Source organism: Curcuma longa, chromosome 10 (genome assembly GCF_044706935.1).
Source record: "Curcuma longa cultivar G26 ecotype Majalengka, Jawa Barat chromosome 10, ITB_CL_G26_1.1, whole genome shotgun sequence".
Classification (NCBI taxonomy): Eukaryota; Viridiplantae; Streptophyta; class Magnoliopsida; order Zingiberales; family Zingiberaceae; genus Curcuma; species Curcuma longa.
Genome location: NC_133870.1, coordinates 7067239 through 7089522, shown reverse-complemented (window position 1 = coordinate 7089522; position 22284 = coordinate 7067239). Strand labels below are relative to the sequence as shown.

The following is a 22284-nucleotide window of genomic DNA, read 5'->3' as shown; positions in this document are numbered from 1 at the left end:
CGTCTTTCATGTGCTTTCAGGTTTGTTATTAAGATCTATGTAAGTGTTGAAGTTGATAGTGTCATGTGATTAAGCTACTTCGTGTTTCACAAACATCTATTTTAGTTCATCATCTAGTGATTTGTTTAGTGTTAAAAAAAAAAGTGGTTGATGATGATTTAGGGTGCATTAAATTAATTTACCAAAAAAATCACAACAATATAAAGAGTGATTGATTATGATTAGTTGATGGTCGAGTTGAATTACTTGAGTGGAATAGGTAATTTCACCTAAAAATATTAAAACTTTCTTACAAACAAAAATTAAGAATTCAATTGAAACATCTATTTCATTCCATCAATCAAATTTGCATAAACCAAATCAAAGAATACATACTCTTATTCTGTTCCTTATCACTTAGATATCCTAACAATAATTAGTTTATTCCATATCAATTCTGTTGCTTCAACTAAATGCATCATGATTCTTCATTTTAGTCATATAACTCCATGAGAAAACACCACAAGTGTCTTCCTTAAGTTCTTGTGATTATTTCTTCAGTACACCACAATGTGTAGGTACAAATAGGTGCTAGTATTCAGCCAAATGCATAAACCTGGACTTTCAAGTCTGCCAAAACTATACAAAATATAGCGAAAACTGTATACATCGAAAGTATGAACTGCTACAGGGTCTATGAAGGTCCCAAACAGATTAATGAGCCAACAAAAGCCTTCTATTTCGTCGTCGATTTTCCATTCTTCCAACTTGCCATCTCTGCTTTATATCGATGAATGCATCGGCTGAATCAAGCATTTTATCATGCACACTTCCTTCCAGATTCCCTTTAACTTCCTCAATATTAACTGCACACCTTAATCGAGCAGCCTCTGCTAAAAGATCATTCACAAGCATCTCAGTGGTTCTTGTAGTTATCCCCCTCAGATACCATGAGATCGGTGGTGGCGGCACAAGAGCTGGCTGGATCAGTTGGTCTAATGTCACAACAGATCCAACTCTTCCCTTCCCCTGTGTGCATGAGTCGTAATCGCTCCATGTTGTTGGCTTGAATGGTTGGCACATTTGTTCATCGACAAATAAAGGTTCTACTTTCCAACAACCCTCGAATTGTTTCATGAATCCGGATTTTCCTAGCTTGAACTTTACCTACGTCAAGAAATTTAAAAGATATGTTACTCAAATAGTGTGGAATTTATAATAAGTGGCCTTTCTTTTCTTACTGTATGATCTTTCCTATTCTGATCAACTATGGCATGGACTGTTATAGTCCCAGACCACCAAAGAAACCTCCATATCGCTGCTTGCTCCACCTCAACAACTTGCCTCAAGCCCTCATCAAGTAGCACCTTTCTTGATATCACCTCCTACAAGAGAACGAAGAGCAAAATATCAGCTAAATTCACAATGATGACTCTATCCAACAAATGGAATTGACATTAGGTGTCGGATTCAGTTGGTTTTATACAATCAAAAGGATATCACCTTATAGAAGCTTATGCAAACAATTGACAAGGAAAAACAATGTTATAAATGCCAAAGAAACAAGTGATTCAGAATATGATAAACACTCAGAATCTAACTCACAGCCTAGATGTTCACAAGAAGATGCAATGCATCTCCAATTTAGTGGCAGCTCGACATCAATAGCAGCTTACATAAATACTTATAATCCACACCCACGCCACTGGTGAGCAATTTACTCTTTTTTGCAACTTGACAAAACAAGAACTTGTAGATATAATGCCATAAACTATCATCCTTAATCCAAAATGGAAGTTGAACAAACGCCATTCATATGAATGTGGAATAAACAGAAAAGCTGCAGAGTATAACAGCAACAAGCAGCGAAATTCAAACTAAAAAGTTGCAGAGCCTAATGAATCCTATATTTTGACTAAAATAATAGTACTTTTTTAGGAAGAAAATAATAGCTACAGGAAATGTTATTGAAGATAATTGACCTTATATGTATTTTTTCTATCATACCTTAATGTTTTTGAACACCCTTTTATTATCAGGATCAGTCACAATATTGAATATGGCATCCGGGGGCAATCCAACATTGAATTTGACATTCAAGTTACAAAGAGATCCTTTAGGTACAGAAACCTGCAAAATACATAAACTATGATGACTGTTAAAAACCAGTACTATCTCATGATCACACAAAATTTCCATCAGCACATTTCTGAATTGTTATTGTTAGCCCTACTAAGCATTCTTATATTGATCAACTCGTTTAGTTTTTCCAGTCACAGCATACTCAAAAGTCTCTTTGTGGAACTAAAGGGAGAAGAAGAATACATGTTTGCTTGTCATATCAATATATTCCTGGGAAAAAAAAATAGAGAAGAAAGATGGCAAGCAAACAATAATATGTAAAGACCAAGATTTATAGTATCGTTCCAAGCTCGACTCTTGATCTTTAGTCGAAACCATATGGCTTTGTTATTGTGTCCTGCACTTGGCAAATAACAAAGCATGCCAAGATCAGCTAATAGGAATTTTAACCCTATAATTCCTTTCTATTTAGCTTATTTACACATTTAATTACAATTCTATAACTAGAAAACCAATTGAATTAAAGTTTGGAGACACATACTAGAAAAATGTAACAAACATACTGACTAATGATTATATTTTACTAATACTATAGCGTGTTGTGCAATGAATGAGAATATTAGTTCTTATAGCATCAAAGTGAATTTGAAACTTTCATCCTATAGTTTTTCTAGAGCGAGATTAATAATGCTCCTAGGACATTTTGTATTGTAGTTGATTTGTCTACATGTGCATAATTATATCGGCTTATAACTGAATTAGACTTACATTGAGACAATTGAAACTAGGATAAATACAAGTATAGGATACAGAGACATCTCAATTTCTTCGACTTGATGTTGCTCCTCTTTATTCTAATAGATGCACTAGTTGGTGTCACTCCCCCTAGTGCTTCATCTCCTCCGTGAGATCGGCTGGCATTATCAATGTCCAGGCCATGGGAAGAGATTTTTCCCAACCGAGAAAGGCCTCATCTCAATCAGTACTATTGAAACGATGTGATACAAGTGGTGCAGTGATATTTATCCATGTTGATGCAATCTCAGTTAGAACGAACCATTCAGCACTTGAATCAATGTGCAAAACCAAATCCGAATTTGACATTTTCTACTCCAGTAATTAAAAAAAAATAACACCTTAATCTCTGCCGCTTGATCAACCCAGAATGAATTCTCTTTCCATGCTTCGAGCTGCTTCTTAAAGTTAGCCTCCAAACCACTTGGTGATTCATTTTCCACGAATACCAGAGAACTTCTAGCACCAATTTTCTGTTTATCGTTCATCAGTTTCCTCAAATGCCCCTAAACAAGAAAAGAAAATAGAAATCCTCAGTGAAGCAGCACAAGCACGACTTTGGTTCGATTAAGATGCGAGGATGACTGAACCTTCAAAGAATTCTGAATGTTCTTCTGGAACTGCACAAGTGAACCCACTGCTGAATTCATTGCCAAACTGCATTCCTTCCCTTTGTTCACAGTAGCATCAAAAAGCTTCTCCATTTCCTTATTAGCCATTAAGATCTACGACCTGCACTCGCTAGAACGTATTGGATCGCTTCAGGAAACATACCCTCGATAGTACTACCAAGAAATACGAAGAAAATATCAGAGGAGACAACAAAATCCTACCTTTCAGCAAAACAGGAGCATAAAATGAGGGAAACCAAATCGGAACAGCGTGAAGACATAAATTTAAGCTATCAACGGAAGAAATGGAATGCAAAAAATCGTAGCAAACCTTCTGACGGATCTGGAACGACCAATCGAAGTGATTCAGACTTCGCATCAGGTGGATTCGTGCTAAGAAATCAAGTCAAGGATCGAGAGCTTTCGGGAAGAAGACGGATCTAGCTTTGAGGAGGAGGTGAGGAGAGGGGATGATCGGGTCCAATTGCATCTTGCATACGGAACGTTCAATTCCACCATCAATGCCGTTTATGTACAGCTTGACGATCAAACGCCGATAAGGCCGTGAACGTGTCCCAGCCTTATCAAACAACAAATCCAAATTTTGTAATCATGAAAAATGCTGCTGAAATTTTAAGATATCTCACAATATGACCCCGCTCTTTGTCAGCGGAAAGTCGACCTTTGGAAGCATTTTTTTAAAAAGGAAAACTTTGTGGGGCATTTTAAAATTTCATATTTATAACCGTATAATGTATAATATTGCCTCTTTTTCTTCGTCGTCGTCGTCGTCGTCGTCTTCTTCGTCGTCGTAGCAGCCGTCGTAGAAACCAAACCGCTTTGCTTCGCTTCTACTCGCATATGCGTTTGGAATGGCCGGCTCTTTCGTCTCTGAAGCACGCTTCGCAGCTCCACGCCCAACTCCTCGTCGCCGGAGCGCTCTCCCACTCCCGGTCCACCACTTGTTTGTTGAAATGCCTCACAGAATCCTCCGCCGCCGCGCTCTCCCACGCTCTCGACTTCTTCTCCCGAATTCCGGAGCCCTCCACCTTCCAGTGGAACACCATCATCCGGGCCTGTTCTGCGCGCCATTTCCCCCGAGAGTCGCTCAATTTGTTCCATAAAATGCGTCGGAAGAGCGCAGCGCCCGATGCCTACACCTTTCAGTTCATGTTCAAGTCCTGCGGCCTTGCAGGCTCGGCTCTGGAAGGGCAAATGGTGCATGCTCTGTTCGTCAAGCATTTTCCTGACTGCGACGCGTTTGTAGCGAATTCTTTGGTTTATATGTATGTACAACTTGACTGCATCGACGATGCCGTGAAGGTGTTTAGATCAATCGACATGAAAGATGTTGTATCCTGGACGACGATAATCGGGGGACTAGTGAAATCTCGGTCAGTGGATGACGCTCGGAAGCTGTTCGATGAAATGCCTGTGAGAAATGTGGTTTCTTGGACGAGTTTGATAGCCGGTTATGCTAAAGATGGAAGGGCTTCAGAGGCCGTTGGGGTGTTCAAAGAGATGATGTCTGAGAATGTCGAGCCAGATACCGTTGCGATGGTTGCAGTCCTATCGGCATGCGCACAGTTGCGGGATCTAAATTTGGGCAAATGGCTTCATCAGATTGTCATTGACAAGAGCATTGGTGTGAGCAGCAATCTTGCTGTTTCGTTGATTGATATGTATGCAAAAGGTGGGGGCATCAAGTCTGCTCGTCAGATATTCGACTCAATGAACAACAAGATTGTACCAGCATGGAATGCCATCATCGATGGGTACTGTAAGATTGGCGATGTCGACATAGGTCGATCCTTATTTGAGAAAATGGATGCTCCTGATATCATCTCATTTAACTCAATGATCACCGGATATATACATGGAGGTAGACTTAAGGAAGCATTGCAGTTATTTTCGAAGCTACGTGCATCTGGCTTGCAACCTGATAAGTTCACGATAGTCAGCTTGCTCACAGCTTGTGCTAGTTTAGGTGCACTAAGCCAAGGCAAGATCTTGCATGCTCACATCGAACAGTGTTTGGTAAAGCAGGATGTGTATCTTGGGACTGCATTACTGGACATGTATACAAAATGTGGAAAGGTTGATCAAGCCATGCTAGTTTTCGGTAGGATGGTGGAGAGGGATGCACAGACTTGGACTGTTATCATCTCAGGCCTTGCGATCAACGGAATGGGGAAACTTGCACTTGAGCATTTCAGGTTAATGAAGGCTGAGGGTTTGCGACCGAATGCAGTAGCCTATGTCAGTGTTCTGACTGCGTGCAGTCATTCAGGTCTATTAGATGAGGGGCAGAAGTTTTTCAATGAGATGAGTAGTTTATACAATATAGAGCCTGAGATTGAGCACTACGGCTGCATGGTAGATCTACTTGGTCGTTGTGGACATCTGCAAGAGGCAATTGAGCTTATCAAAAGCATGCCAATGGAACCCAATGCCGTTATCTGGGGCTCCATGTTAAGCTCCTGCAGACTGTACAAGAACATGGATTTAGCAGAGAAGGCGGCAAAGAATCTTTTGGAGTTGGAGCCACACGAGGATGCGGCCTATGTTCAGCTGTACAATGTGTATGTAGATAACAAAAGATGGGATGATGCCAACAGGATCCGAAGGTTGATGGATGATAGAGGAGTCAAAAAGACTGCAGGTTATAGCTCAATTACAATTGGAGGACAGGTACACAAGTTCATTGCTGGTGATCAGCTGCACCCAGAAATCATGGAGATTCAAGCAGTGATGGCTGAAATGACCAAGAGATTGAAGTTGGCAGGTTATTCACCGATCGTTGAACAGGTAACAGTGGAAATGGACGAGGAGGACAAGGAACAGGCATTGTTTACGCATAGTGAAAAGATGGCAATCGCGTTTGGGATCATGAAACTGCCATCCAATCTGCCAATTCACATTCTGAAAAACCTGAGGGTCTGCGAGGATTGCCATTCTGCAATCAAGTTGATATCGAAGATCTGGAGTCGGGATGTCGTGGTCAGAGATCGAAGTCGTTTCCATCATTTTCGCAATGGGAATTGCTCGTGCAATAGCTTCTGGTGACCCTCAATGATCGAGGTAAACTCTTTTTTCAGAAATTCCACTGCTTTTATATATTGCTCTTGATACGAATAGCATTCATTGGAATTGCATTTCAATTGTGAATTTGTTTATCATATCTATGGAGCTAGAAATGAATAAGAAGATGCAAAGATATTCTCCAGAAAACATAGTGAAATCTTAAAAGCATCCACAGTATGGTGATACACATAAAAGGAAGTAGGTGTTCCTAAAGAATAGAATTAGGTAGTAAAAGGAATAGATAATGATAAAACATCCCTTTATAGAAATTCAAGAAACATGACAATCATTCTTACAAACCACACACATCATCAATATATTGAGTAACTGCATCAGATACCTCATCTGCTATCACAGAATACAGATATTCATTCGATAAATCTCCATTAGTAACTACCTTCACATTGCCTTGTGAAATGCCTCCACATACAGCTTCCTGTATGATTTAGAACTTTCAATTTAGTTCATAATAGAAGTAACTTAATCCTGTAGATTTATCAAATTAGGTATATACCTTGCAGGAAGGTCTTCACAAGGACCTTCATAGGTGGTGAACTCAGCTGGTGGACAAGCACTGAAGAGCACAGCCTGATTTGTTATTCAAATGTGAATTATGACTTGACCATAAGCAAGGCATTAAGTTAAGTAGTGATGCTTGTCTGATCACCTTCAAGTAGTTGTTAGTGTCGAGGGTAAAACGATGATAAATTCCAGCGGGCAACAAGATCATGACCCCTTCCTTCACTGCTATCCGAATCCATCGATCATTTTCATCCCTCACATCATGATACCCTGATAATTATTTAGTTATAATTATGTTTTGAGGCATGAACTATGGTTAATTATTTATGTATTTAATCAAACAAATTAATTACCAGTGCCTTGGATACAATAAGAAATCTCAGGGTGAGGGTGGAGGTGCTCCAAAAAGAATCTCTTCACCATCAGCTCAAAGTTTGGCATCCTCTCTGGATGTATATCTACCATGAACTGCAACATAATCACAAATCATGCATATTAAAAGTCATCAAAACCTAAACAATTTATCTATTTTATTTATCTTAGAAACTAACACTGTGATGGTAGCCTTCCGATTCACGAATTTGCTTCACATCTTCTTCATTCTCATAGTTATTGCCATCGACACTCCAAGTCAAAACTCCAAGCTCTGCAAAATATACACGAACAATTGCAAGCTTCATCAAACCAATAAACTTACATATCATTTTATAATCTAAAAAAAAAGAAGTGAAATAACCTTGAAGTTTTTCCAAAGAAACAAATTGCTTTGGCTCACAGTGTCTAGGCAATCTGTAATCTTCCTTCTCACTGTCATTCATGTACCATGCTTCCACAATCTCTTCCACATCCTATTAAAATTTGTATTTATTCAACAAATTAAAATCTCCTCCATAAAATCCTATTAAATTTGCATTAATCAAGCAAAGATGATGAGAAGAAAGAGGAAGAGGAAGATGGAGAGAAGGATTAATACTTGGGAGCAAGGTGTAGTCTCCATAGATCTCTTCTTACAAGTAAGAAGAAAAGAAAAACTCTAGTTTTACTTAATGGAGCAAAGGCATCTATGCTATGGTTTATATAGGCACAAGATTATTATTTTTTAAAAACAAATAAAAACTATTTTAATTTATCCTCAATGTATCATAAACATTTGGGGGTTTCTGGGTGTGAACACATGCATGACCTTTTGTCTTCATCTGATTGGAAGAAGGCTGATCTCGTGTGAACACCATTGTTGAGCAGCTGGAGGTCGACCTATCCTAATTAATCAGAGTGGTTGAATATATTTTTAAATTTAATTTATGAGTTAATAATTAATGCTCTATCAAAATCTGAAAACTGTTTAGAGTAGAAAATACTAACAAACTTCAGGTTGAAAGTATAAAAATGAATAGATTTGAAACTTGTTTGAGTAGAAAAGTGTTGGAGTGTATTGGGAACACATTTCATTAAGAAAACGATCGTTTTTCGATTAATTAATTCCTCCCGTGTGAACACATTTTTGATTTAAATGTTCGACAAAATGTTTCTATATTATATTTGTGGTGAAGGCAAACAGCAGACAGTTTTGGTGACATAAAAAATTGGCAGGTTGTTTAAAATTGTTTGAAGTTGTGATTGATAGGGTTAAAGGTTGCCAAAGTCAAGCTTTGTTTTCAAATGGAGCCATGTTTAATGTGTTTGAGTTGAAGTGTGAGACAAAAAAGTTCATATCCTTGACATTCTCTATGAAGATTAGTATTCGAATCTTATCAGGACAAATATTCTAAAGAGTTTATGCTTCCAATTTATCCAAGAGGAAGAAGATCATTTATGTCACAATTAATCGGATAAAACTCAAACACTTGAATTATTTTAAAAAGGATTACTTTACAATCTCTTTGAATGCGATGTAATGGTAAAGTACTTAAAGGTGAATATTTTAAAAATCAACTTTTAAATATACATAAATTTATTTCATATTTATCCGATAGATAAAATGTCATTTATTTTAAGAGACCCTAGGATTGAATAATCCTGTGATAAGGGATGGAAGAGGAGGCACAAGAAGTTATGATTTTATTATAAAATCAAAATTTTTGAGTAATTTTTTATTATAAAATTAGAGAGTAATTTAATATTTTATTTAATAAAATAATACATTGATCATCTTTTTATTAATGATGTATATAATTCTTGATTGATTTTAATTTATTTTCTCTCCATCCATCTATATTATTAGGTTCAAGTTGGATAGCAACCTTATCGATCAAGGGGTGAACTCTAACTCGTAACCATTGTATATAAATATACAATTGGATCTATAGAGAATAAGGGATGTATTTAACGGTGAATCCTAATATTCGACTTATAGAATGGATTTGAGAATTCTTTATGAAGTAAGGGTAGTATCTAGGAGATTGCGAGGCTCTAGTAATAAAAGCTTCCATGAGAAAGTGTTCCTAGCACGACTTCCACGAAAGTAGTAAAACTCTCTATTACGATTTGTCATTAAATTTAAATAGTCTATTTTAATTTACTTTTATGAGTTACCATGGAGATAGACACATTGATGTTTCTTTTCCTTTTTTCTTCTCATAGACACATTTAATTATCTTTGAACAGCTCCCTTCAACTTAATCATACGTTGAAATAAAAAAAGAGCATTCATCAAGAATCATCCGAAATCCTAAAATTGCCTTTCGAATCAATTTTTTTCTCTCATTATTTTCATTCGATCACTTTTGGTTCTTTTTCTACAACACACATTTTCTCAATTGTTTAAATAATCATCTTTATAAATAATTTGATATTCAATAATATCAAATTTTTAAACATTTGAATTATTAAAAAAAAATTAGTATACAAAGATGTGAGCATTTTTATTTTTTTCAAAGGTGATAAAATGCTTTAGAAGTTGATAGTCAAAACTATAAAATGGAACTAAATTAAAAATTAAAAGAGATCGAATGGGAGCGGAGCCAATAAATTAGACGAAGTTGAGATGCAATCTTGAAATGAAATTTTCTAAACTAAATGGAGCTAAATTAAAATTGGAATATTGAGAACTCTGCGGGGGCAAGTTGAAATATTGACTCGCGCGGTAGCATTACGTTGACTGTGGTCCACGCTGCAGGAAATCCGGAAGCCTCTCGTAGCCGCAAGAAGACTGTAAAAGACCACCGCCTCTGCAACAAGAATTGTAGAATGCAACCGACAGCACGCCACGTGTCCTCCACGGTTCTCTCGAGTCTTCCTCACCGCATTCGTCTCGACCTTTTTAACCCCTCGCTCGCAGCGGCGAGCGAACGCAAAGGAAGCATCTCGATCTCCTCTTCGAACGCTTGGAATCTCATCGATCGCTCGTTCTCCGGCGAGGCGAAGGAGTATGTGGACTCGACCGGGGTACGGGAAGGGCGCCGGGGACGTCGAGGCGGCTGGGGCGCAGCCGCTGTACCCGATGATGCTGGAGCCGCCGGAGCTTCGCTGGGCCTTCATCCGCAGGATCTACTCCATACTCGCCGTCCAGATGCTGATCACCGTCGCCGTTGCCGCTTTCGTCGTCTCCGTTCCCTCCGTTTCCCACTTCTTCGTCTCCTCCGGCGCCGGCCTCGGCCTCTACATCTTCCTCATCCTTCTTCCCTTCATCGGTACTGACAAAACCCTAATTCCTCTCTTCGAACCCTAATTTTCGATCATACTTCTAAAAATATACTTTTTCTGATGAAATATGCGTCAATTTGTGTTGAAATTTCCCGATGTTGACAGTCCTGTGCCCTCTCTACTACTACTATCAGCACCATCCCTTAAATTTTATTCTGCTCGGAATTTTTACGGTCTCCATCAGCTTCGCCGTCGGGTTGACATGCGCCTACACCAGCGGTACCTAAAAAAACATCTTTTTTCTTAACACACTTCCCTACAAGATTAACATGCAAATCTACTTGGTGAGCAGGAAAAGTAATTCTGGAGTCGGTGATCCTCACGGCGGTAGTGGTTGTGAGCCTCACCCTGTACACCTTCTGGGCAGCTTCCAGAGGCCACGATTTCAGCTTCCTCGGGCCATTTCTATTCTCCGCCGTTATCATACTGATGCTCTTTGCTCTGATCCAGGCAAGTCAGAGATTGATCAAGCTTATTTTTATCGCAAAACTTTGACTTTCTTCGACGACAATTCTTTTTTCTGCAGGTGATATTCCACTTGGGAAGGATTTCTACTATGATTTACGGAGCTATCGCTGCAATTATATTCTGTGGATACATAATCTATGACACAGATAACCTGATCAAACGCTACTCCTACGATGAGTACATTTGGGCAGCGGTGGCGCTGTACCTGGACATCATCAACTTGTTCTTGTCTCTACTTACTTTGTTCAGAGCATCTGAAAGTTAAGGAAGAACCAAGTAAAGTAATTAAACCTCACAATGCGCTAGCTAGCTGTTAATACTCGATCGAAATGAATGTTCAAATCCGTAACTTGTAATCAAAATATTGTTGTTCTCAATGGGGTGGTTTAAATTTCAGAATGGAGCTTTAAGTGTTTGCCAAATCTGTTGAAGTTGATATACAAGGATAGAAAACATTTCATTTATTTAATTCGATACTACTTTATAGATCCCTCTGCGAGGGTACAATTTATATGAATTTATTCTAAATTTGGATAGGTTCGAGTAACAGCAAGATGATTTGAGACATATTCTTCAAGTATTCCTTTAATGGAGAATCCCAATTGAGAGATTCTTTCAATTCTCCCCAACATTTACTCATCAATTCTCTCATCTACATGATGGGATGAGATGGAAAGAGGCGATGTTACGAAGTTGATTCAATGCATTAAATAGAAGGATTGGATGGATTCGAGATTGATACCCATAATTTTTTTTATTTCAAACCAGAGCGGAAATGGCTCGCAGGTTCATGCTTCTTTAGATCACGTGAGCTCGCAGCTGAAGGACAATCTCCACTCCATGCCACGTCGCTGCTCTTCAGGCTTCTCAGAACAAATGGCCTCTCTGTTTCCCAAGATAATCAATCAATCAATCAATCGATCAATGATCACTAATTAAACAATCGCTTAATTCACAGTTGTGATATATCGATGATCATGTCTGTTGCTGTCTGCAAAATTTTATATATTACTTAGATTTGTTCGAGACATTTAGAGACGAGAAGGGAAACTTGGAAGCTCGATGTGAGAACCAGATCAGAGGGCTTCTGAGTCTGTACGCAGCTTCCTACTTCGAGAAGGAAGGAGAGACTGTGCTGAAGGAAGCCATGGATTTCGCGACGGAGCAGCTGAAAGCATTAATGGAGGAGGGATCTATTCCTCCTGAGGCTGGCGGTCTCAGAGAGCAGGTGGCCCATGCACTGCAGATTCCACTGAATTGGCGGCTGGAGAGAGTGCAGCACAGGTGGTTCATTGAAGCATGCATGCAGTGGCGACGACACCATCAACCCTCTCCTGCTGGAGTTTGCTAAGCACGACTTCAATCTGGTTCAGGACATGTACAAGAGTGAACTCAGAGAGCTCTCCAGGTAAATTTATAATTAACTGCATGCAACTAATCAAACCTCTATTCTCATAAAAAAAAGTTAATCAGATTGTAGTCGAGCTTAGCAAACTCCAGCAGGAGAGAATCGATGGTAGTATCGTCGCCACGGCATGCATGCTTCAATGAGCACCTGTGTTGCATTCTCTCCAATTGTTAATTCAGTGGAAGCTCAGCTCATGGGCCACCTGTTCTCTGAGACCGCCAGCCTCATGAATAGATCCCTCCTTCATGAATCCTTTCAGCTGCTCCGATCCGTCGCAAAATCCATGGCTTCCTTCAGCACGGTTTCTCCTTCCTTCTCGAGGTAGGAAGCTTCGTACAGACTCAGAAGCTCTCTGATCTGGTTCTCACAGCGAGTTTCAAAGTTTCCTTTCTCGTCTCTAAATGTCTCGAACAAATCTAAGTAATCAGACATGCATGCATGATCGATCAACACTGTGAATTACGCGATTGATTAATTAGTGATTATTGATTTATTAACTAATTACCTTGTGAAACAGAGAAGCCTTTTGCTCTGAGGAGTCTGAAGAGCAGCGCTGTGACATGCAGATCGTCCTTCAGCTGCGCGACCTCACATGGTCTAAAGAAGCATGAAGATGTGACTTAAAACGTCTGCAATCTCGTCTTTGAAGTGGTAAGCCACGTCGAATTGTTGCAGGTGGCCGATCAGTTGAAGCTGCTCTGCTACTCACTGCTTGTCGTGTATCAGATTCCTGATCTGCTCCTTCAGTACTACGTTTATTCTCTCACGTTTCTCTTCTTGTTGCACCTATGTACGTACAGAAAACAAATTAATTAAACAAAGGTTACAGATAAAAAATTTCAACGATCGACCAACAACTATATATATATATATATATATATATATATATATATATATATATATATATATATATACAGGAGCGCTATGCTGAGCGCCCTGTTTGAGCGCCTCCTGCGCGCCTGATGACGTAGCGTGCTGACGTGGCTCCTCTTCGCGTGCGTGGCAACGAAGCCGCGATTTTCTTCTCCCCGACAAAGCCGCGCTTCGCCATTTTCTTCTCCCGCGCCCGAAGCTAGGGTTTCTCTCCCACTCCCCCCTCTGCTCGCCGAATCTCTCCTTGGGTTTCCTCTCCCACTCCCCCCTCTGCTCGCCGAAGCTCTCCCTTCGCCTAGGGTTTCCTCTCCACTCCTCGCGAGCAGCAAGGTCCGTCACCACTCGCCCCTGCAATTTCCCAGTCGCGCCCTCGCCTTCGCCGTCGCCGCGCCTCTCTTCTTCCTTCGCCCTCACCACACCTCGCGAGCGCAAGGAGCCTCGCCCCGATCGCAAGGAGCCTCGCCCCTTCTACTCGCGAGCAGCTCTTCTTCCTCGCCACAGAGTTTCGGCCTCGCCCCTGCTACTCGCGATCCGAAGCCACGCGCCCTGCTACTCGTGATCCGAAGTTCCCTAACCCTATTTTTGCTTATGTTTGTGCATATCGTTATCCACAAAACATAAAATGTATGATTTGTGGATTGTGATTCTTTCATGTGACCTGGTTGTTTCATTTTTTCCTCTTGCCAACGGTTGAGAAATCGGGCATCACTCCAACTGAAGGTAATATTTTTCCATTTTTTTTCTTGTTTCAATTTTTATGTAAAGAGTCTGAACTCAGAAGATGCATGGTTAGTGTTTTCACAATATTTTTGTTCTGTTGCTGTTAGCCTCTAATCCCGAAAATTCTTAATATTCTGTTTCTACAGGCTAGATTGGTGAGTTTGAGTATGTAGATGATCACCGTGCTGGTAAAATTGTTGTTGATCTGAATGACAGGTTGAACAAATGTGGTGTTATTAGCCCTCGTTTTGATGTGGGTGTTAAAGAAATTGAGTCTTGGACCGCTAGGCTGCTTCCATCACGGCAGGTAAATTTAGTCTGCTTTATCTCTTGCTTCATATCTTTTATATTCATGCTCAGAATAATAACACAATGAAGTTGCAAGGCCACTGATTTGATTGTTCAATTGGATGAACCATTCCACCAATTAACTCAAGCAAGGGCATTATACTATAATTATATTTTCACAAACACCAAATATATAGAAGTTAAAATAAATTAGTACGTAATTATTCCTATCACAAAGACTCGAAGAAACATAATGATAACAGTAGTGTACATTTGGTTTACCATAGTGTTTTACATAAAAACTCAGCTCTGTTCTGTGTTTTATATCAAAGCTACCTGGATTTGTCAGAGGTTTCAAAAACTTTGCTACATCTGTTTCTTACTCTTGATAGTCTTCTATTAATATGTCAGTGAACTCTGTTGTTACTGCAATCTGATCTTTTAATGAATGCACTTACTAGTTTTGGATCCATTGATTGTAATCAATGCTAAACTATCATATATTGAACTGAAATATGCAGTTTGGTTACATTGTGCTGACTACATCTGCTGATTACATCTGCTGACTACATCGCCCGGTGCCTTGAGACCTGATGGCTGGGTGTATCGGTTTCCAAGTACCAATACAACCATTCTGTTCTATTGGGCTGCCAACTTATGTGAATTGGAGCCTCTGAACACCTCAGGCCCATCCACTCATTACGCGCTGCATCTCGATCGACCGGTGACATTCTTGAAGCAGCATCTTCCTAGGTTTGACGTGCTGATACTTAACACCGGGCACCACTGGAACAGAGACAAGTTCAGGGGAAACCAGTAGGAGTTGTACGCCGGAGGGAAGCCCGTTGCGGATGGAGAGGAGCTTGCGGACCTGAGGAATGCGAAAAATTTCACTCTGCACAGCATTCTTTATATCCTGTTTCGATTATGTGGCATGATACAAGAAAATATATATCGATTATGTGTCTCTTTATATCCTGTTTCAGATTTCCTTTGCTTGTATATTTAGTAGAATGAATGACTTATGTTTTGTTGATTTCTCTTCTTAAATTGATTGGCCTGCTTGTTAGGTTGGAGTTGTAAATCCAAACTTATACACGTAGCCTTCAATGAATTCTGTATCTGTTTGACACTTTTGCGGAATAATAAGAAATTGGAAGAGGCTTCTGATTTTGTCTTTCTTCCTCATTGCAAGCTCATGAGATTAATAGCTGTTGATAGAATCCTCCATGAAATCTTGAGGTGCTTATGAAGTTGACTTGGTAGAACCAATGAACAAAAATTGGAAAGTTCTGGTTTCTGAGGAAGTAAAAGATATCTCTCGAACTGTAACTCATGTGAAGAATTTTATTGCTCAAGAACATATCTTATCACGTCTGCAATCAAATCTGACATACATTCCTTCTCCGAAAGGACAACCATCAGATCTTAATGCATAGATAAATTTGAATTCCAAAGGCAACAAGTCAGTATCTTAACCATTACAGGAATTCGACAAATAGTTTTTTTTCAAAGTAGCAAATATTTTTCAGGTTCTACAACTCATTGTTAACGAAACTTAAATTGTTACTTTGTGCTAAGAACTTCAATTTCAAATACCAGCACCAAGTTTGGACGAATCCCCCAATCGCGAAACCCGGTAGCTCCATAAGCAACTTCTCCGACTTTCATATCCATCACTCCCTCATCCCAGCCTGTAAGCAATGAAACATCAAACATGATTTATCCGTTGGAATTCATTTCAATTTCAGCAGCATTGCAATAAAATAAAAAATGGACATACCCAGATGTTTGTAAGCAGTAGCCAACGTGTTAAGAGCAGCTTTCCTGATTTCACCATCACGCTCAGATGTTAAACCAGCAACAAGTTGCAAAGATTTCAACTGTCCACTAATCTAAAAAACAAGATATAAGAAAAACATGTAGTTGATAAACAAATACACAGATAGTATGATGACTGTAAATTAACCTCAGCTCCATAATGATTAGTAACAATTTTCTTCATCAATTCACGCATCTTCTCCTGGACTTTTTGGATGTTATGACCAAACTGCAGTGAGAAATAACTTAGCACCATAAGATAAATAGTTGAATGTGGCAACCAAGCAGTGAGAACCAAATTAAGAAAGAAAATATAAATGTATTCCACCATGGATGTATTTACTCTACAGGTTTAAAAATTGATAGATAAAGAGAATCATCATGGCGTCAAAGAATATATACGACCAAACTATATATTTAAAACAACCGCGCTTTTCTTGGCATGGAAGGAATATTGCAGCTTCAGCCTCAGTAAGACTATATTTTTCATCCTTTAGAACATCACAAAGTTCTGGGAGGAATTCAAGCACCTACAAGTAGTAGTTAAAAAGAAAAAAAGATTATTTCTTACTCAACACTCTAAGCAGCAAAACAAGCCAGTCAATTACCATAAGAAACAAAATATGTTTTACCTTCAACAAGCATGTCCTTTTGCAACAACTCAAGTCCATCTATTTGCTATATGGATTTTAAACAAGGAAAGGAAGGGGCACTTCCAACTGTTAGTGGATTTTAAACAATATAAATCATGAAATGATCAATTATGAAACCATTTTATTTAAGGTTTCAACAACGAAAATAAATTGGAACAGATATAACCAAAAGATAATGCATAAAAGCAGAGATGATAAAAATAAGGCAGACTAAAAATTAAGAATAAGCATAAACAAACAATTGCATTTGATTGCCAGAATAAAATTGTACCTTTTCCAACTAGATGTTGAGGTTCGGGTTATAGTAGCTTGTAAGGGCGAGGTATAATTTTGTCCTTTAGACATGCATGTAAGCCACAACCCTTAGTAACTTCTCTAGAAACACTTCACAAATAGAGGAAATTAGGAGATCACATACGTGTTTTCCATAATGAAACAAGCAGGTCATGCCATAATGAAAATCTTACCTGACTTCCACAGCCAAACTTTGTTCAGTCAAGCAAGCAACACACAATCTAGTGGATCGCGAGTTGCAGGGGCGAGTCCGATACTCTGTGGTGAGGCCGAAACTATGTGGCGAGGAAGAAGAGCTGCTCGCGGGACCTTGCGCTTGAGGCCGAGGCTCTGTGGCGAGGCTCCTTGCGCTCGGGGCCGAAACCCTAGAGAACAGGGGAGGGCGCGGCGGAGTGGTCGGCTGGGAAATTGCAGGGGCGAGTGGCGAGGGACTGGTGAGGGCGAAGGGAGAGGCGAGGGCGCGGCGAAACCCTAGAGAAGGGGAAGGCTTCGGAGCGCTCGCGAGGAGTGGTGAGGGCGAAGGAAGAAGAGAGGCGAGGGCGCGAGGAGTGGTGAGGGCGAAGGAAGAAGAGAGGCGAGGGCGTGGCGAAACCCTAGAGAAGTGGAAGGCTTCGGAGCGCTCGCGAGTGGTGAGGGCGAAGGAAGGGCGCGGCGAAACCCTAGAGAGTGGAAGGCTTCGGAGCGCTCGCGAGTGGTGAGGGCGAAGGAAGAAGAGAGGCGAGGGCGCGGCGGAGTGGTGAGGGCGAAGGAAGAAGAGAGGCGAGGGCGCGGCGAAACCCTAGAGAAGGGGAAGGCTTCGGAGCTTCGGCGAGCAGAGAGGGGAGTGGGACAGAAACCCTAGCTTCGGCGCGCGCGGAGAAGAAAATCGAGGCTTTTGTCGAGGGAGGGAGAAGAAAATCGCGATTTCGTTGCCACGCGCTCGAAGCCTCGCCACGCCAGCGCGCCACGTCACCAGGCGCTCACAGGCGCGTATAGGAGGGCGCTCAGGATAGCCCTCCTGTATATATATATATATATATATATATACGAAATTGATCAGCCGCGCACCGTCCCTACGCGATCCCGTCCGCACCTTCTCCTACCCACGCCCACTGCCGCCGCGATTTCATCGCCGTCCGGCCATCTCCGGCCGCCGGACCAGGCCCGATCGACGCGCCACTCGTCGGCGCGTCGATCGGGCCTGGTCCGGCGGCCGGAGATGGCCGGACGGCGGCGAATTTGGCCGGAAACCGAGACCACAGTGACTGGCGCCGTTTCCGGCCAAATCGCGGCCGGAATCCGGCCAAATTCCGGCCGGGGAAGGACCGCCCGGCGCCGGCGGTCCTTCCCCGGCCGGTCTCCGGCGGGAATTTGGCCGGATTCCGGCCACGATTTGGTCGGAAACGGCGCCAGTCACTGTGGTCTCGGTTTCCGGCCAAATTCGCCGCCGTCCGGCCGTCTCCGGCCGCCGGACCGACGCCGGTCGACGCGCCGGCCAGTGGCGCGTCGATTGGGTCCGGTTCGGCGGCCGGAGATGGCCGGACGGCGATGAAATCGTGGCGGCAGTGGGCGTGGGTGGGAGAGCGGCGGTTTCCGGCCGATTTCGCCGTCGTCCGGTCACCGGAAGCCGCCGGACCGACGCCAGTCGACGCGCCGGCGAGTGGCGCGTCGATCGGGGCCGGTCCGACGGCCGGAGGTGGCCGGACGGCGAAACGGGAGCGTGATGAGCTAGGGTTTTATGCATTTTTAATCGATTCCATAAAATAAACATTTATATAATTCTTGATCTTATTCCGCGGTTCCGCCGACACCACACATCAAACACTTCTCCAGCTGCCTCCTCTTTCCTATAACTTTTCCTTTCATTTATCTGCAATATGAGGAATGCAAACTATAAGCAACGCTTAGTAAGTACATTATCTAACTCACAAAAACCATAGAAAACTTCGTAATAACTGATTTATGCAACATGAATGTTCATATCTAAACATGTGAGGGAATTTTCAAAACATACTATTTCATAATAATTAAACATATTAAACATCCATCATTTGGGCCCTGACAAAGTACCAATGCGCGCATCCCTAACCGGTCTGGGGTAGCTAGCCACCGAAGCCGATTAGAGCGTACTAGGCACCTCGCGGCCTAGGGGCAACTTATAGAGCCCATCTCTTGGACACCTCACGGTCCGGTACTTGTCAACATCAAAATAAAGTACTTTCTTTCATATTACAATATCTTACTTCTTATATCATGCAATTCTACTATTTACATATGCTTTAACAAAATCATGCATATGCTTTAACAAAATCATGTTTATGGAAAAATACGGAAAACAACGGAACTACTCATACTGCAGGTGAGAGATGTACTTACCTTGTCTGCTCACTAGATTTTTAATGCTAAGATTTGTGGAATCGAAGATCTTCTGCGATGTGCTCTAGCACCTTCTTCGCGCGACCTAGCAAAATCATAACTATAGCTTAATCGAAATCATTAACCTAATCTAATTACTCCATTGGGTCAAGAGTTAATCTTACCCCATATCAACTTACTAATTCCAATTAATCTATTTAATTTGGTTGCTCCATAAATCCTTCACCACTAACCTAGCTTAACCAATTCACCAAGATTAATGGAACATTAATTGGTTAACTGGTTAATTAATCAAACTAATTAACTACTTAATTAGATTAGCAAGTAACTAATTAAAATGATTAACCACATCATTAATTAGGTTTATCATCCAATTCACTAGATTACTTTTCTGAATCATACATTCATTACTTGATTAAACTATAATCATTAATCGAATACTAATCTAATTAACCTAACCGATTAAACAGATAACTAATACAATTAACCAGATTAAATATCATTTATCTAATTAATCTAACCTTAATTAATTAATGATGGGTCTTAATTAATCAGAAAACTCTATTCCTAAAATCGTTACCGACTTCTTCTTCTGTTGCTACCTTCGGTGATTGGGCGAACAAGCCGGCAGTGACGCGAGCGCAGAGGCGGCGATCGTGCGTTTCCGGCTGGATTGCGACGAGCTGGCTGCTGCGGCTTCGTCTTCTCCACGCGAACAGAGCAGACGCGGCGTGGAACTGAGGCGGCGATGGCGGGAGGAGGCTGAGGCGAGTAGGGAAGACCGGCGGCGATCGGGCGTTGCTTCCTTCTTCTCCGGCGCAGGAAAACAGCGGCTGCAGAGGCGGCGTTGGCGGCGTCGATCGGTGGCAGAGCAACGGGGGACGCGGCGGAGGGTTGAGCTGGGGTGGCTTAGGTTTTCGGCTAGGGTTTCCTTCTCCTTTAAAGCCCTCTTCCTCGGTCCGTTCCGAGTTCCTCGCGGGCAGAATCGGGCGGCGGCGGACGCGGCTCGCGCAGAGAAGTCGGCGGTCGACGCGGTCTACGCGAGGAAGAGGTCGCGCGGAACAGGGCACTGTTCGCGTCGGTCAGGCCGGAAGAAATAAAAAGGAAATCGGTTCACCTGAACCGGGTTCGAGTTACTGTAGCAAACTATATTTGACTTTGGTTCGCCTGGTTCCCTAGCCAAACGACTTCTGATTTGACCCAAATTAATTTTATTGGATTCGTCTTTGTAAGAAGAATCTTTTCACCTATTTTATTTTATCAAACTCCCTTCTATCATTTAATTAAAAGATCTTTATTATAATTTTACCTCTAATTAAAAATCTTAAAAATAGGGAGAAATAATCCGGGTGTTACAACTGTCGACCGCGTGATATCGCTGTTTCCGACCAAATTACGTCGGATTCTGGCCAATATTCGGTCGGAATCCGATGCCGAATGGAGTGCCGACAAGCGGCGCGTTGATCGCGCCCGAGGCGGCGGTCGGAGTTAGTCGGACGGCACGGCGAGAGCGGCGGTGGGTCGACGGTCGCGCAGGAGAAGTCGTGCAGAATATCAGTTCTATATATATATATATACACACACACGATTGAGGAGGTAGAATATTTTTTTTCTTGATTGTCTACTGTTAGTCAATGTATACCAGAGAGAATGCAAATTGATACCAGATCGTCAAGGTTAGTGTTCAATATTATTCTCGTAAAATGATATTGCTCCGTTACAGGTGCTGACAGATAGCAGCAATTCGTTTCTCAAAATACAACGATGACGTTTTGAAATAGTAGCATTTTAAATTTCAAAATCATTTGAAGAAATCTATTTATACAAATTAAGTAAAGAGGTAGAATATCATTTGGTGAGTGGTTGTGATTTTTGGGCAAGATTTATTTAGATCATTCGATCTGGAGGGTTGTAACCCTTCAGATCGTCCTTTAATCTCATCCGTCAGATCTGAAGAGTTGTAACCCTTCAGATCCCTTTTTGTTATCAGCCGTCAGATCAAGATCTAATAATCCACTCGATCTAATGCTTTAAATCAAGTCTCATCACCAACGGTCAAATTACGACTCTTCGCGATCCAACGTCGGATAGAGTATCTTGTAGAAGATTTAAGTCATATGCAACAACAACATTGTCATCCTTAGCAGTAAGCTCTCTAATACTTGAATCTTTTTTCTTAATGTCGGACAGAGTATCTTGTAGAAGATTTATCTTCTTGCTATTTCTCTAAACTTTTTGGTAGATTTCCTATTGTAAGTCTTGTCTTGTATTACCTTCTATTTCTCCTACACTTTCTGACGTCACTCTTTCTATCGTTCAAATCTCCACCACAATCATTATCTCTATATCATTCAAACTTGAAATTATTAGATGGTGAAAAAAATAAATCAAGATTTATGATACCTTTAATATAGCAAAGAATTATCTTAGCAATCTTAAAGTGGATGGTAGTGATTGTATCAAGCTCCACAAATTTATTTTTATCACCCGTCATATGGTTGCTGGCTCCATTATTAAGATACCATGTGCTTGTTTTCCCAGTAGATTCCTCCTTGAGTGCAAGAAACGAGGATTGCTCAACATCTTCTTTGTTCTCTATTAGATTTGTCTCTTCATCTTTCATATTTGAATGACACTCTCAAGCATAATGTTCTAATTTATAACAAGAATAACATTCAATTTGAGATTT

General features: G+C 41.1%; 5 protein-coding genes and 1 long non-coding RNA gene across 13 annotated transcripts; 3 read left to right on the top strand and 3 right to left on the bottom strand.

Annotated features, from left to right (window-relative positions):
• Positions 1-494: 494 nt before the first annotated feature.
• Positions 495-3945, bottom strand: LOC141835834 (uncharacterized). 4 transcript variants are annotated; one of them, XM_074723214.1, is made up of 6 exons: positions 3799-3945; positions 3447-3597; positions 3198-3362; positions 1987-2109; positions 1221-1364; positions 495-1146 (listed from the first exon to the last, which is right to left on the bottom strand). In XM_074723214.1, the coding sequence occupies exons 2-6, from the start codon at positions 3573-3575 to the stop codon at positions 694-696; spliced, it is 1014 nt and encodes a 337-aa protein (XP_074579315.1). In that variant the 5' UTR covers positions 3576-3597; positions 3799-3945; the 3' UTR covers positions 495-693. The 4 variants fall into 4 exon arrangements, with proteins under 4 accessions (XP_074579315.1, XP_074579313.1, XP_074579314.1 ...); XM_074723212.1 differs by having other exon boundaries at positions 3447-3641; positions 3799-3944; XM_074723213.1 differs by having other exon boundaries at positions 3447-3588; positions 3799-3944.
• A 383-nt stretch (positions 3946-4328) lies between these two features.
• LOC141836573 (pentatricopeptide repeat-containing protein At2g29760, chloroplastic-like) lies at positions 4329-6623 on the top strand. The gene has a single exon (XM_074724080.1). It carries the CDS (start codon positions 4329-4331, stop codon positions 6531-6533), a length of 2205 nt encoding a protein of 734 aa, XP_074580181.1. The 3' UTR covers positions 6534-6623.
• Positions 6624-6793: 170 nt separating this feature from the next.
• Positions 6794-8113, bottom strand: LOC141836371 (acireductone dioxygenase 2-like). 2 transcript variants are annotated; one of them, XM_074723841.1, is made up of 7 exons: positions 8047-8113; positions 7810-7921; positions 7625-7719; positions 7427-7541; positions 7219-7343; positions 7066-7139; positions 6794-6987 (listed from the first exon to the last, which is right to left on the bottom strand). In XM_074723841.1, the coding sequence occupies exons 1-7, from the start codon at positions 8068-8070 to the stop codon at positions 6951-6953; spliced, it is 582 nt and encodes a 193-aa protein (XP_074579942.1). In that variant the 5' UTR covers positions 8071-8113; the 3' UTR covers positions 6794-6950. The 2 variants fall into 2 exon arrangements, with proteins under 2 accessions (XP_074579942.1, XP_074579943.1); XM_074723842.1 differs by having other exon boundaries at positions 7066-7125.
• Positions 8114-10339: 2226 nt separating this feature from the next.
• Positions 10340-11582, top strand: LOC141836080 (protein LIFEGUARD 2-like). The gene is made up of 4 exons (XM_074723490.1): positions 10340-10702; positions 10821-10934; positions 11008-11165; positions 11242-11582. The coding sequence occupies exons 1-4, from the start codon at positions 10441-10443 to the stop codon at positions 11446-11448; spliced, it is 741 nt and encodes a 246-aa protein (XP_074579591.1). The 5' UTR covers positions 10340-10440; the 3' UTR covers positions 11449-11582.
• A 2123-nt stretch (positions 11583-13705) lies between these two features.
• LOC141836665 (uncharacterized) lies at positions 13706-15445 on the top strand. The gene is made up of 3 exons (XR_012602469.1): positions 13706-14184; positions 14331-14491; positions 14994-15445. It is a non-coding gene; the product is annotated as an uncharacterized LOC141836665 (long non-coding RNA).
• Positions 15446-15847: 402 nt separating this feature from the next.
• On the bottom strand, positions 15848-17833 carry LOC141836630 (protein MOR1-like). Of its 4 annotated transcripts, XM_074724138.1 has the most exons (7): positions 17414-17833; positions 17218-17330; positions 16926-17012; positions 16721-16823; positions 16442-16522; positions 16256-16367; positions 15848-16166 (listed from the first exon to the last, which is right to left on the bottom strand). In XM_074724138.1, the coding sequence occupies exons 4-7, from the start codon at positions 16781-16783 to the stop codon at positions 16039-16041; spliced, it is 384 nt and encodes a 127-aa protein (XP_074580239.1). In that variant the 5' UTR covers positions 16784-16823; positions 16926-17012; positions 17218-17330; positions 17414-17833; the 3' UTR covers positions 15848-16038. The 4 variants fall into 4 exon arrangements, with proteins under 4 accessions (XP_074580239.1, XP_074580236.1, XP_074580238.1 ...); XM_074724135.1 differs by having other exon boundaries at positions 16442-16823; XM_074724137.1 differs by having other exon boundaries at positions 16442-16823; positions 16926-16971.
• Positions 17834-22284: the final 4451 nt, after the last annotated feature.

Bases quoted from the DNA above. Each gene is read 5' to 3' on its own strand.
- LOC141836371 (XM_074723841.1), bottom strand. From the start codon at position 8,070: ATGGAGACTACACCTTGCTCCCAA. The intron at 7,140-7,218 runs GTGATCAGACAA...ATAACAAATCAG, and splicing joins ACACTAACAACTACTTGAAG to GCTGTGCTCTTCAGTGCTTG. The intron at 6,988-7,065 runs GTATATACCTAA...TAAATCATACAG, and splicing joins TGTGAAGACCTTCCTGCAAG to GAAGCTGTATGTGGAGGCAT.
- LOC141835834 (XM_074723214.1), bottom strand. From the start codon at position 3,575: ATGGCTAATAAGGAAATGGAGAAGCTTTTTGATGCTACTGTGAACAAA. The intron at 3,363-3,446 runs GTTCAGTCATCC...TTTCTTGTTTAG, and splicing joins ACATTCAGAATTCTTTGAAG to GGGCATTTGAGGAAACTGAT. The intron at 1,365-1,986 runs GTATGATAGAAA...GTTCTCTTGTAG, and splicing joins GGGTGTTCAAAAACATTAAG to GAGGTGATATCAAGAAAGGT.
- LOC141836080 (XM_074723490.1), top strand. From the start codon at position 10,441: ATGTGGACTCGACCGGGGTACGGGAAGGGCGCCGGGGACGTCGAGGCG. The intron at 10,935-11,007 runs GTACCTAAAAAA...CTTGGTGAGCAG, and splicing joins GACATGCGCCTACACCAGCG to GAAAAGTAATTCTGGAGTCG. The intron at 11,166-11,241 runs GCAAGTCAGAGA...TTTTTTCTGCAG, and splicing joins TGCTCTTTGCTCTGATCCAG to GTGATATTCCACTTGGGAAG.
- LOC141836630 (XM_074724135.1), bottom strand. From the start codon at position 16,624: ATGGTGGAATACATTTATATTTTCTTTCTTAATTTGGTTCTCACTGCT. The intron at 16,368-16,441 runs GTTAATTTACAG...CTTGTTTTTTAG, and splicing joins CTAATCATTATGGAGCTGAG to ATTAGTGGACAGTTGAAATC. The intron at 16,167-16,255 runs GTATGTCCATTT...CATTGCTTACAG, and splicing joins TACTGCTTACAAACATCTGG to GCTGGGATGAGGGAGTGATG.
- LOC141836573 (XM_074724080.1), top strand. From the start codon at position 4,329: ATGCGTTTGGAATGGCCGGCTCTTTCGTCTCTGAAGCACGCTTCGCAG.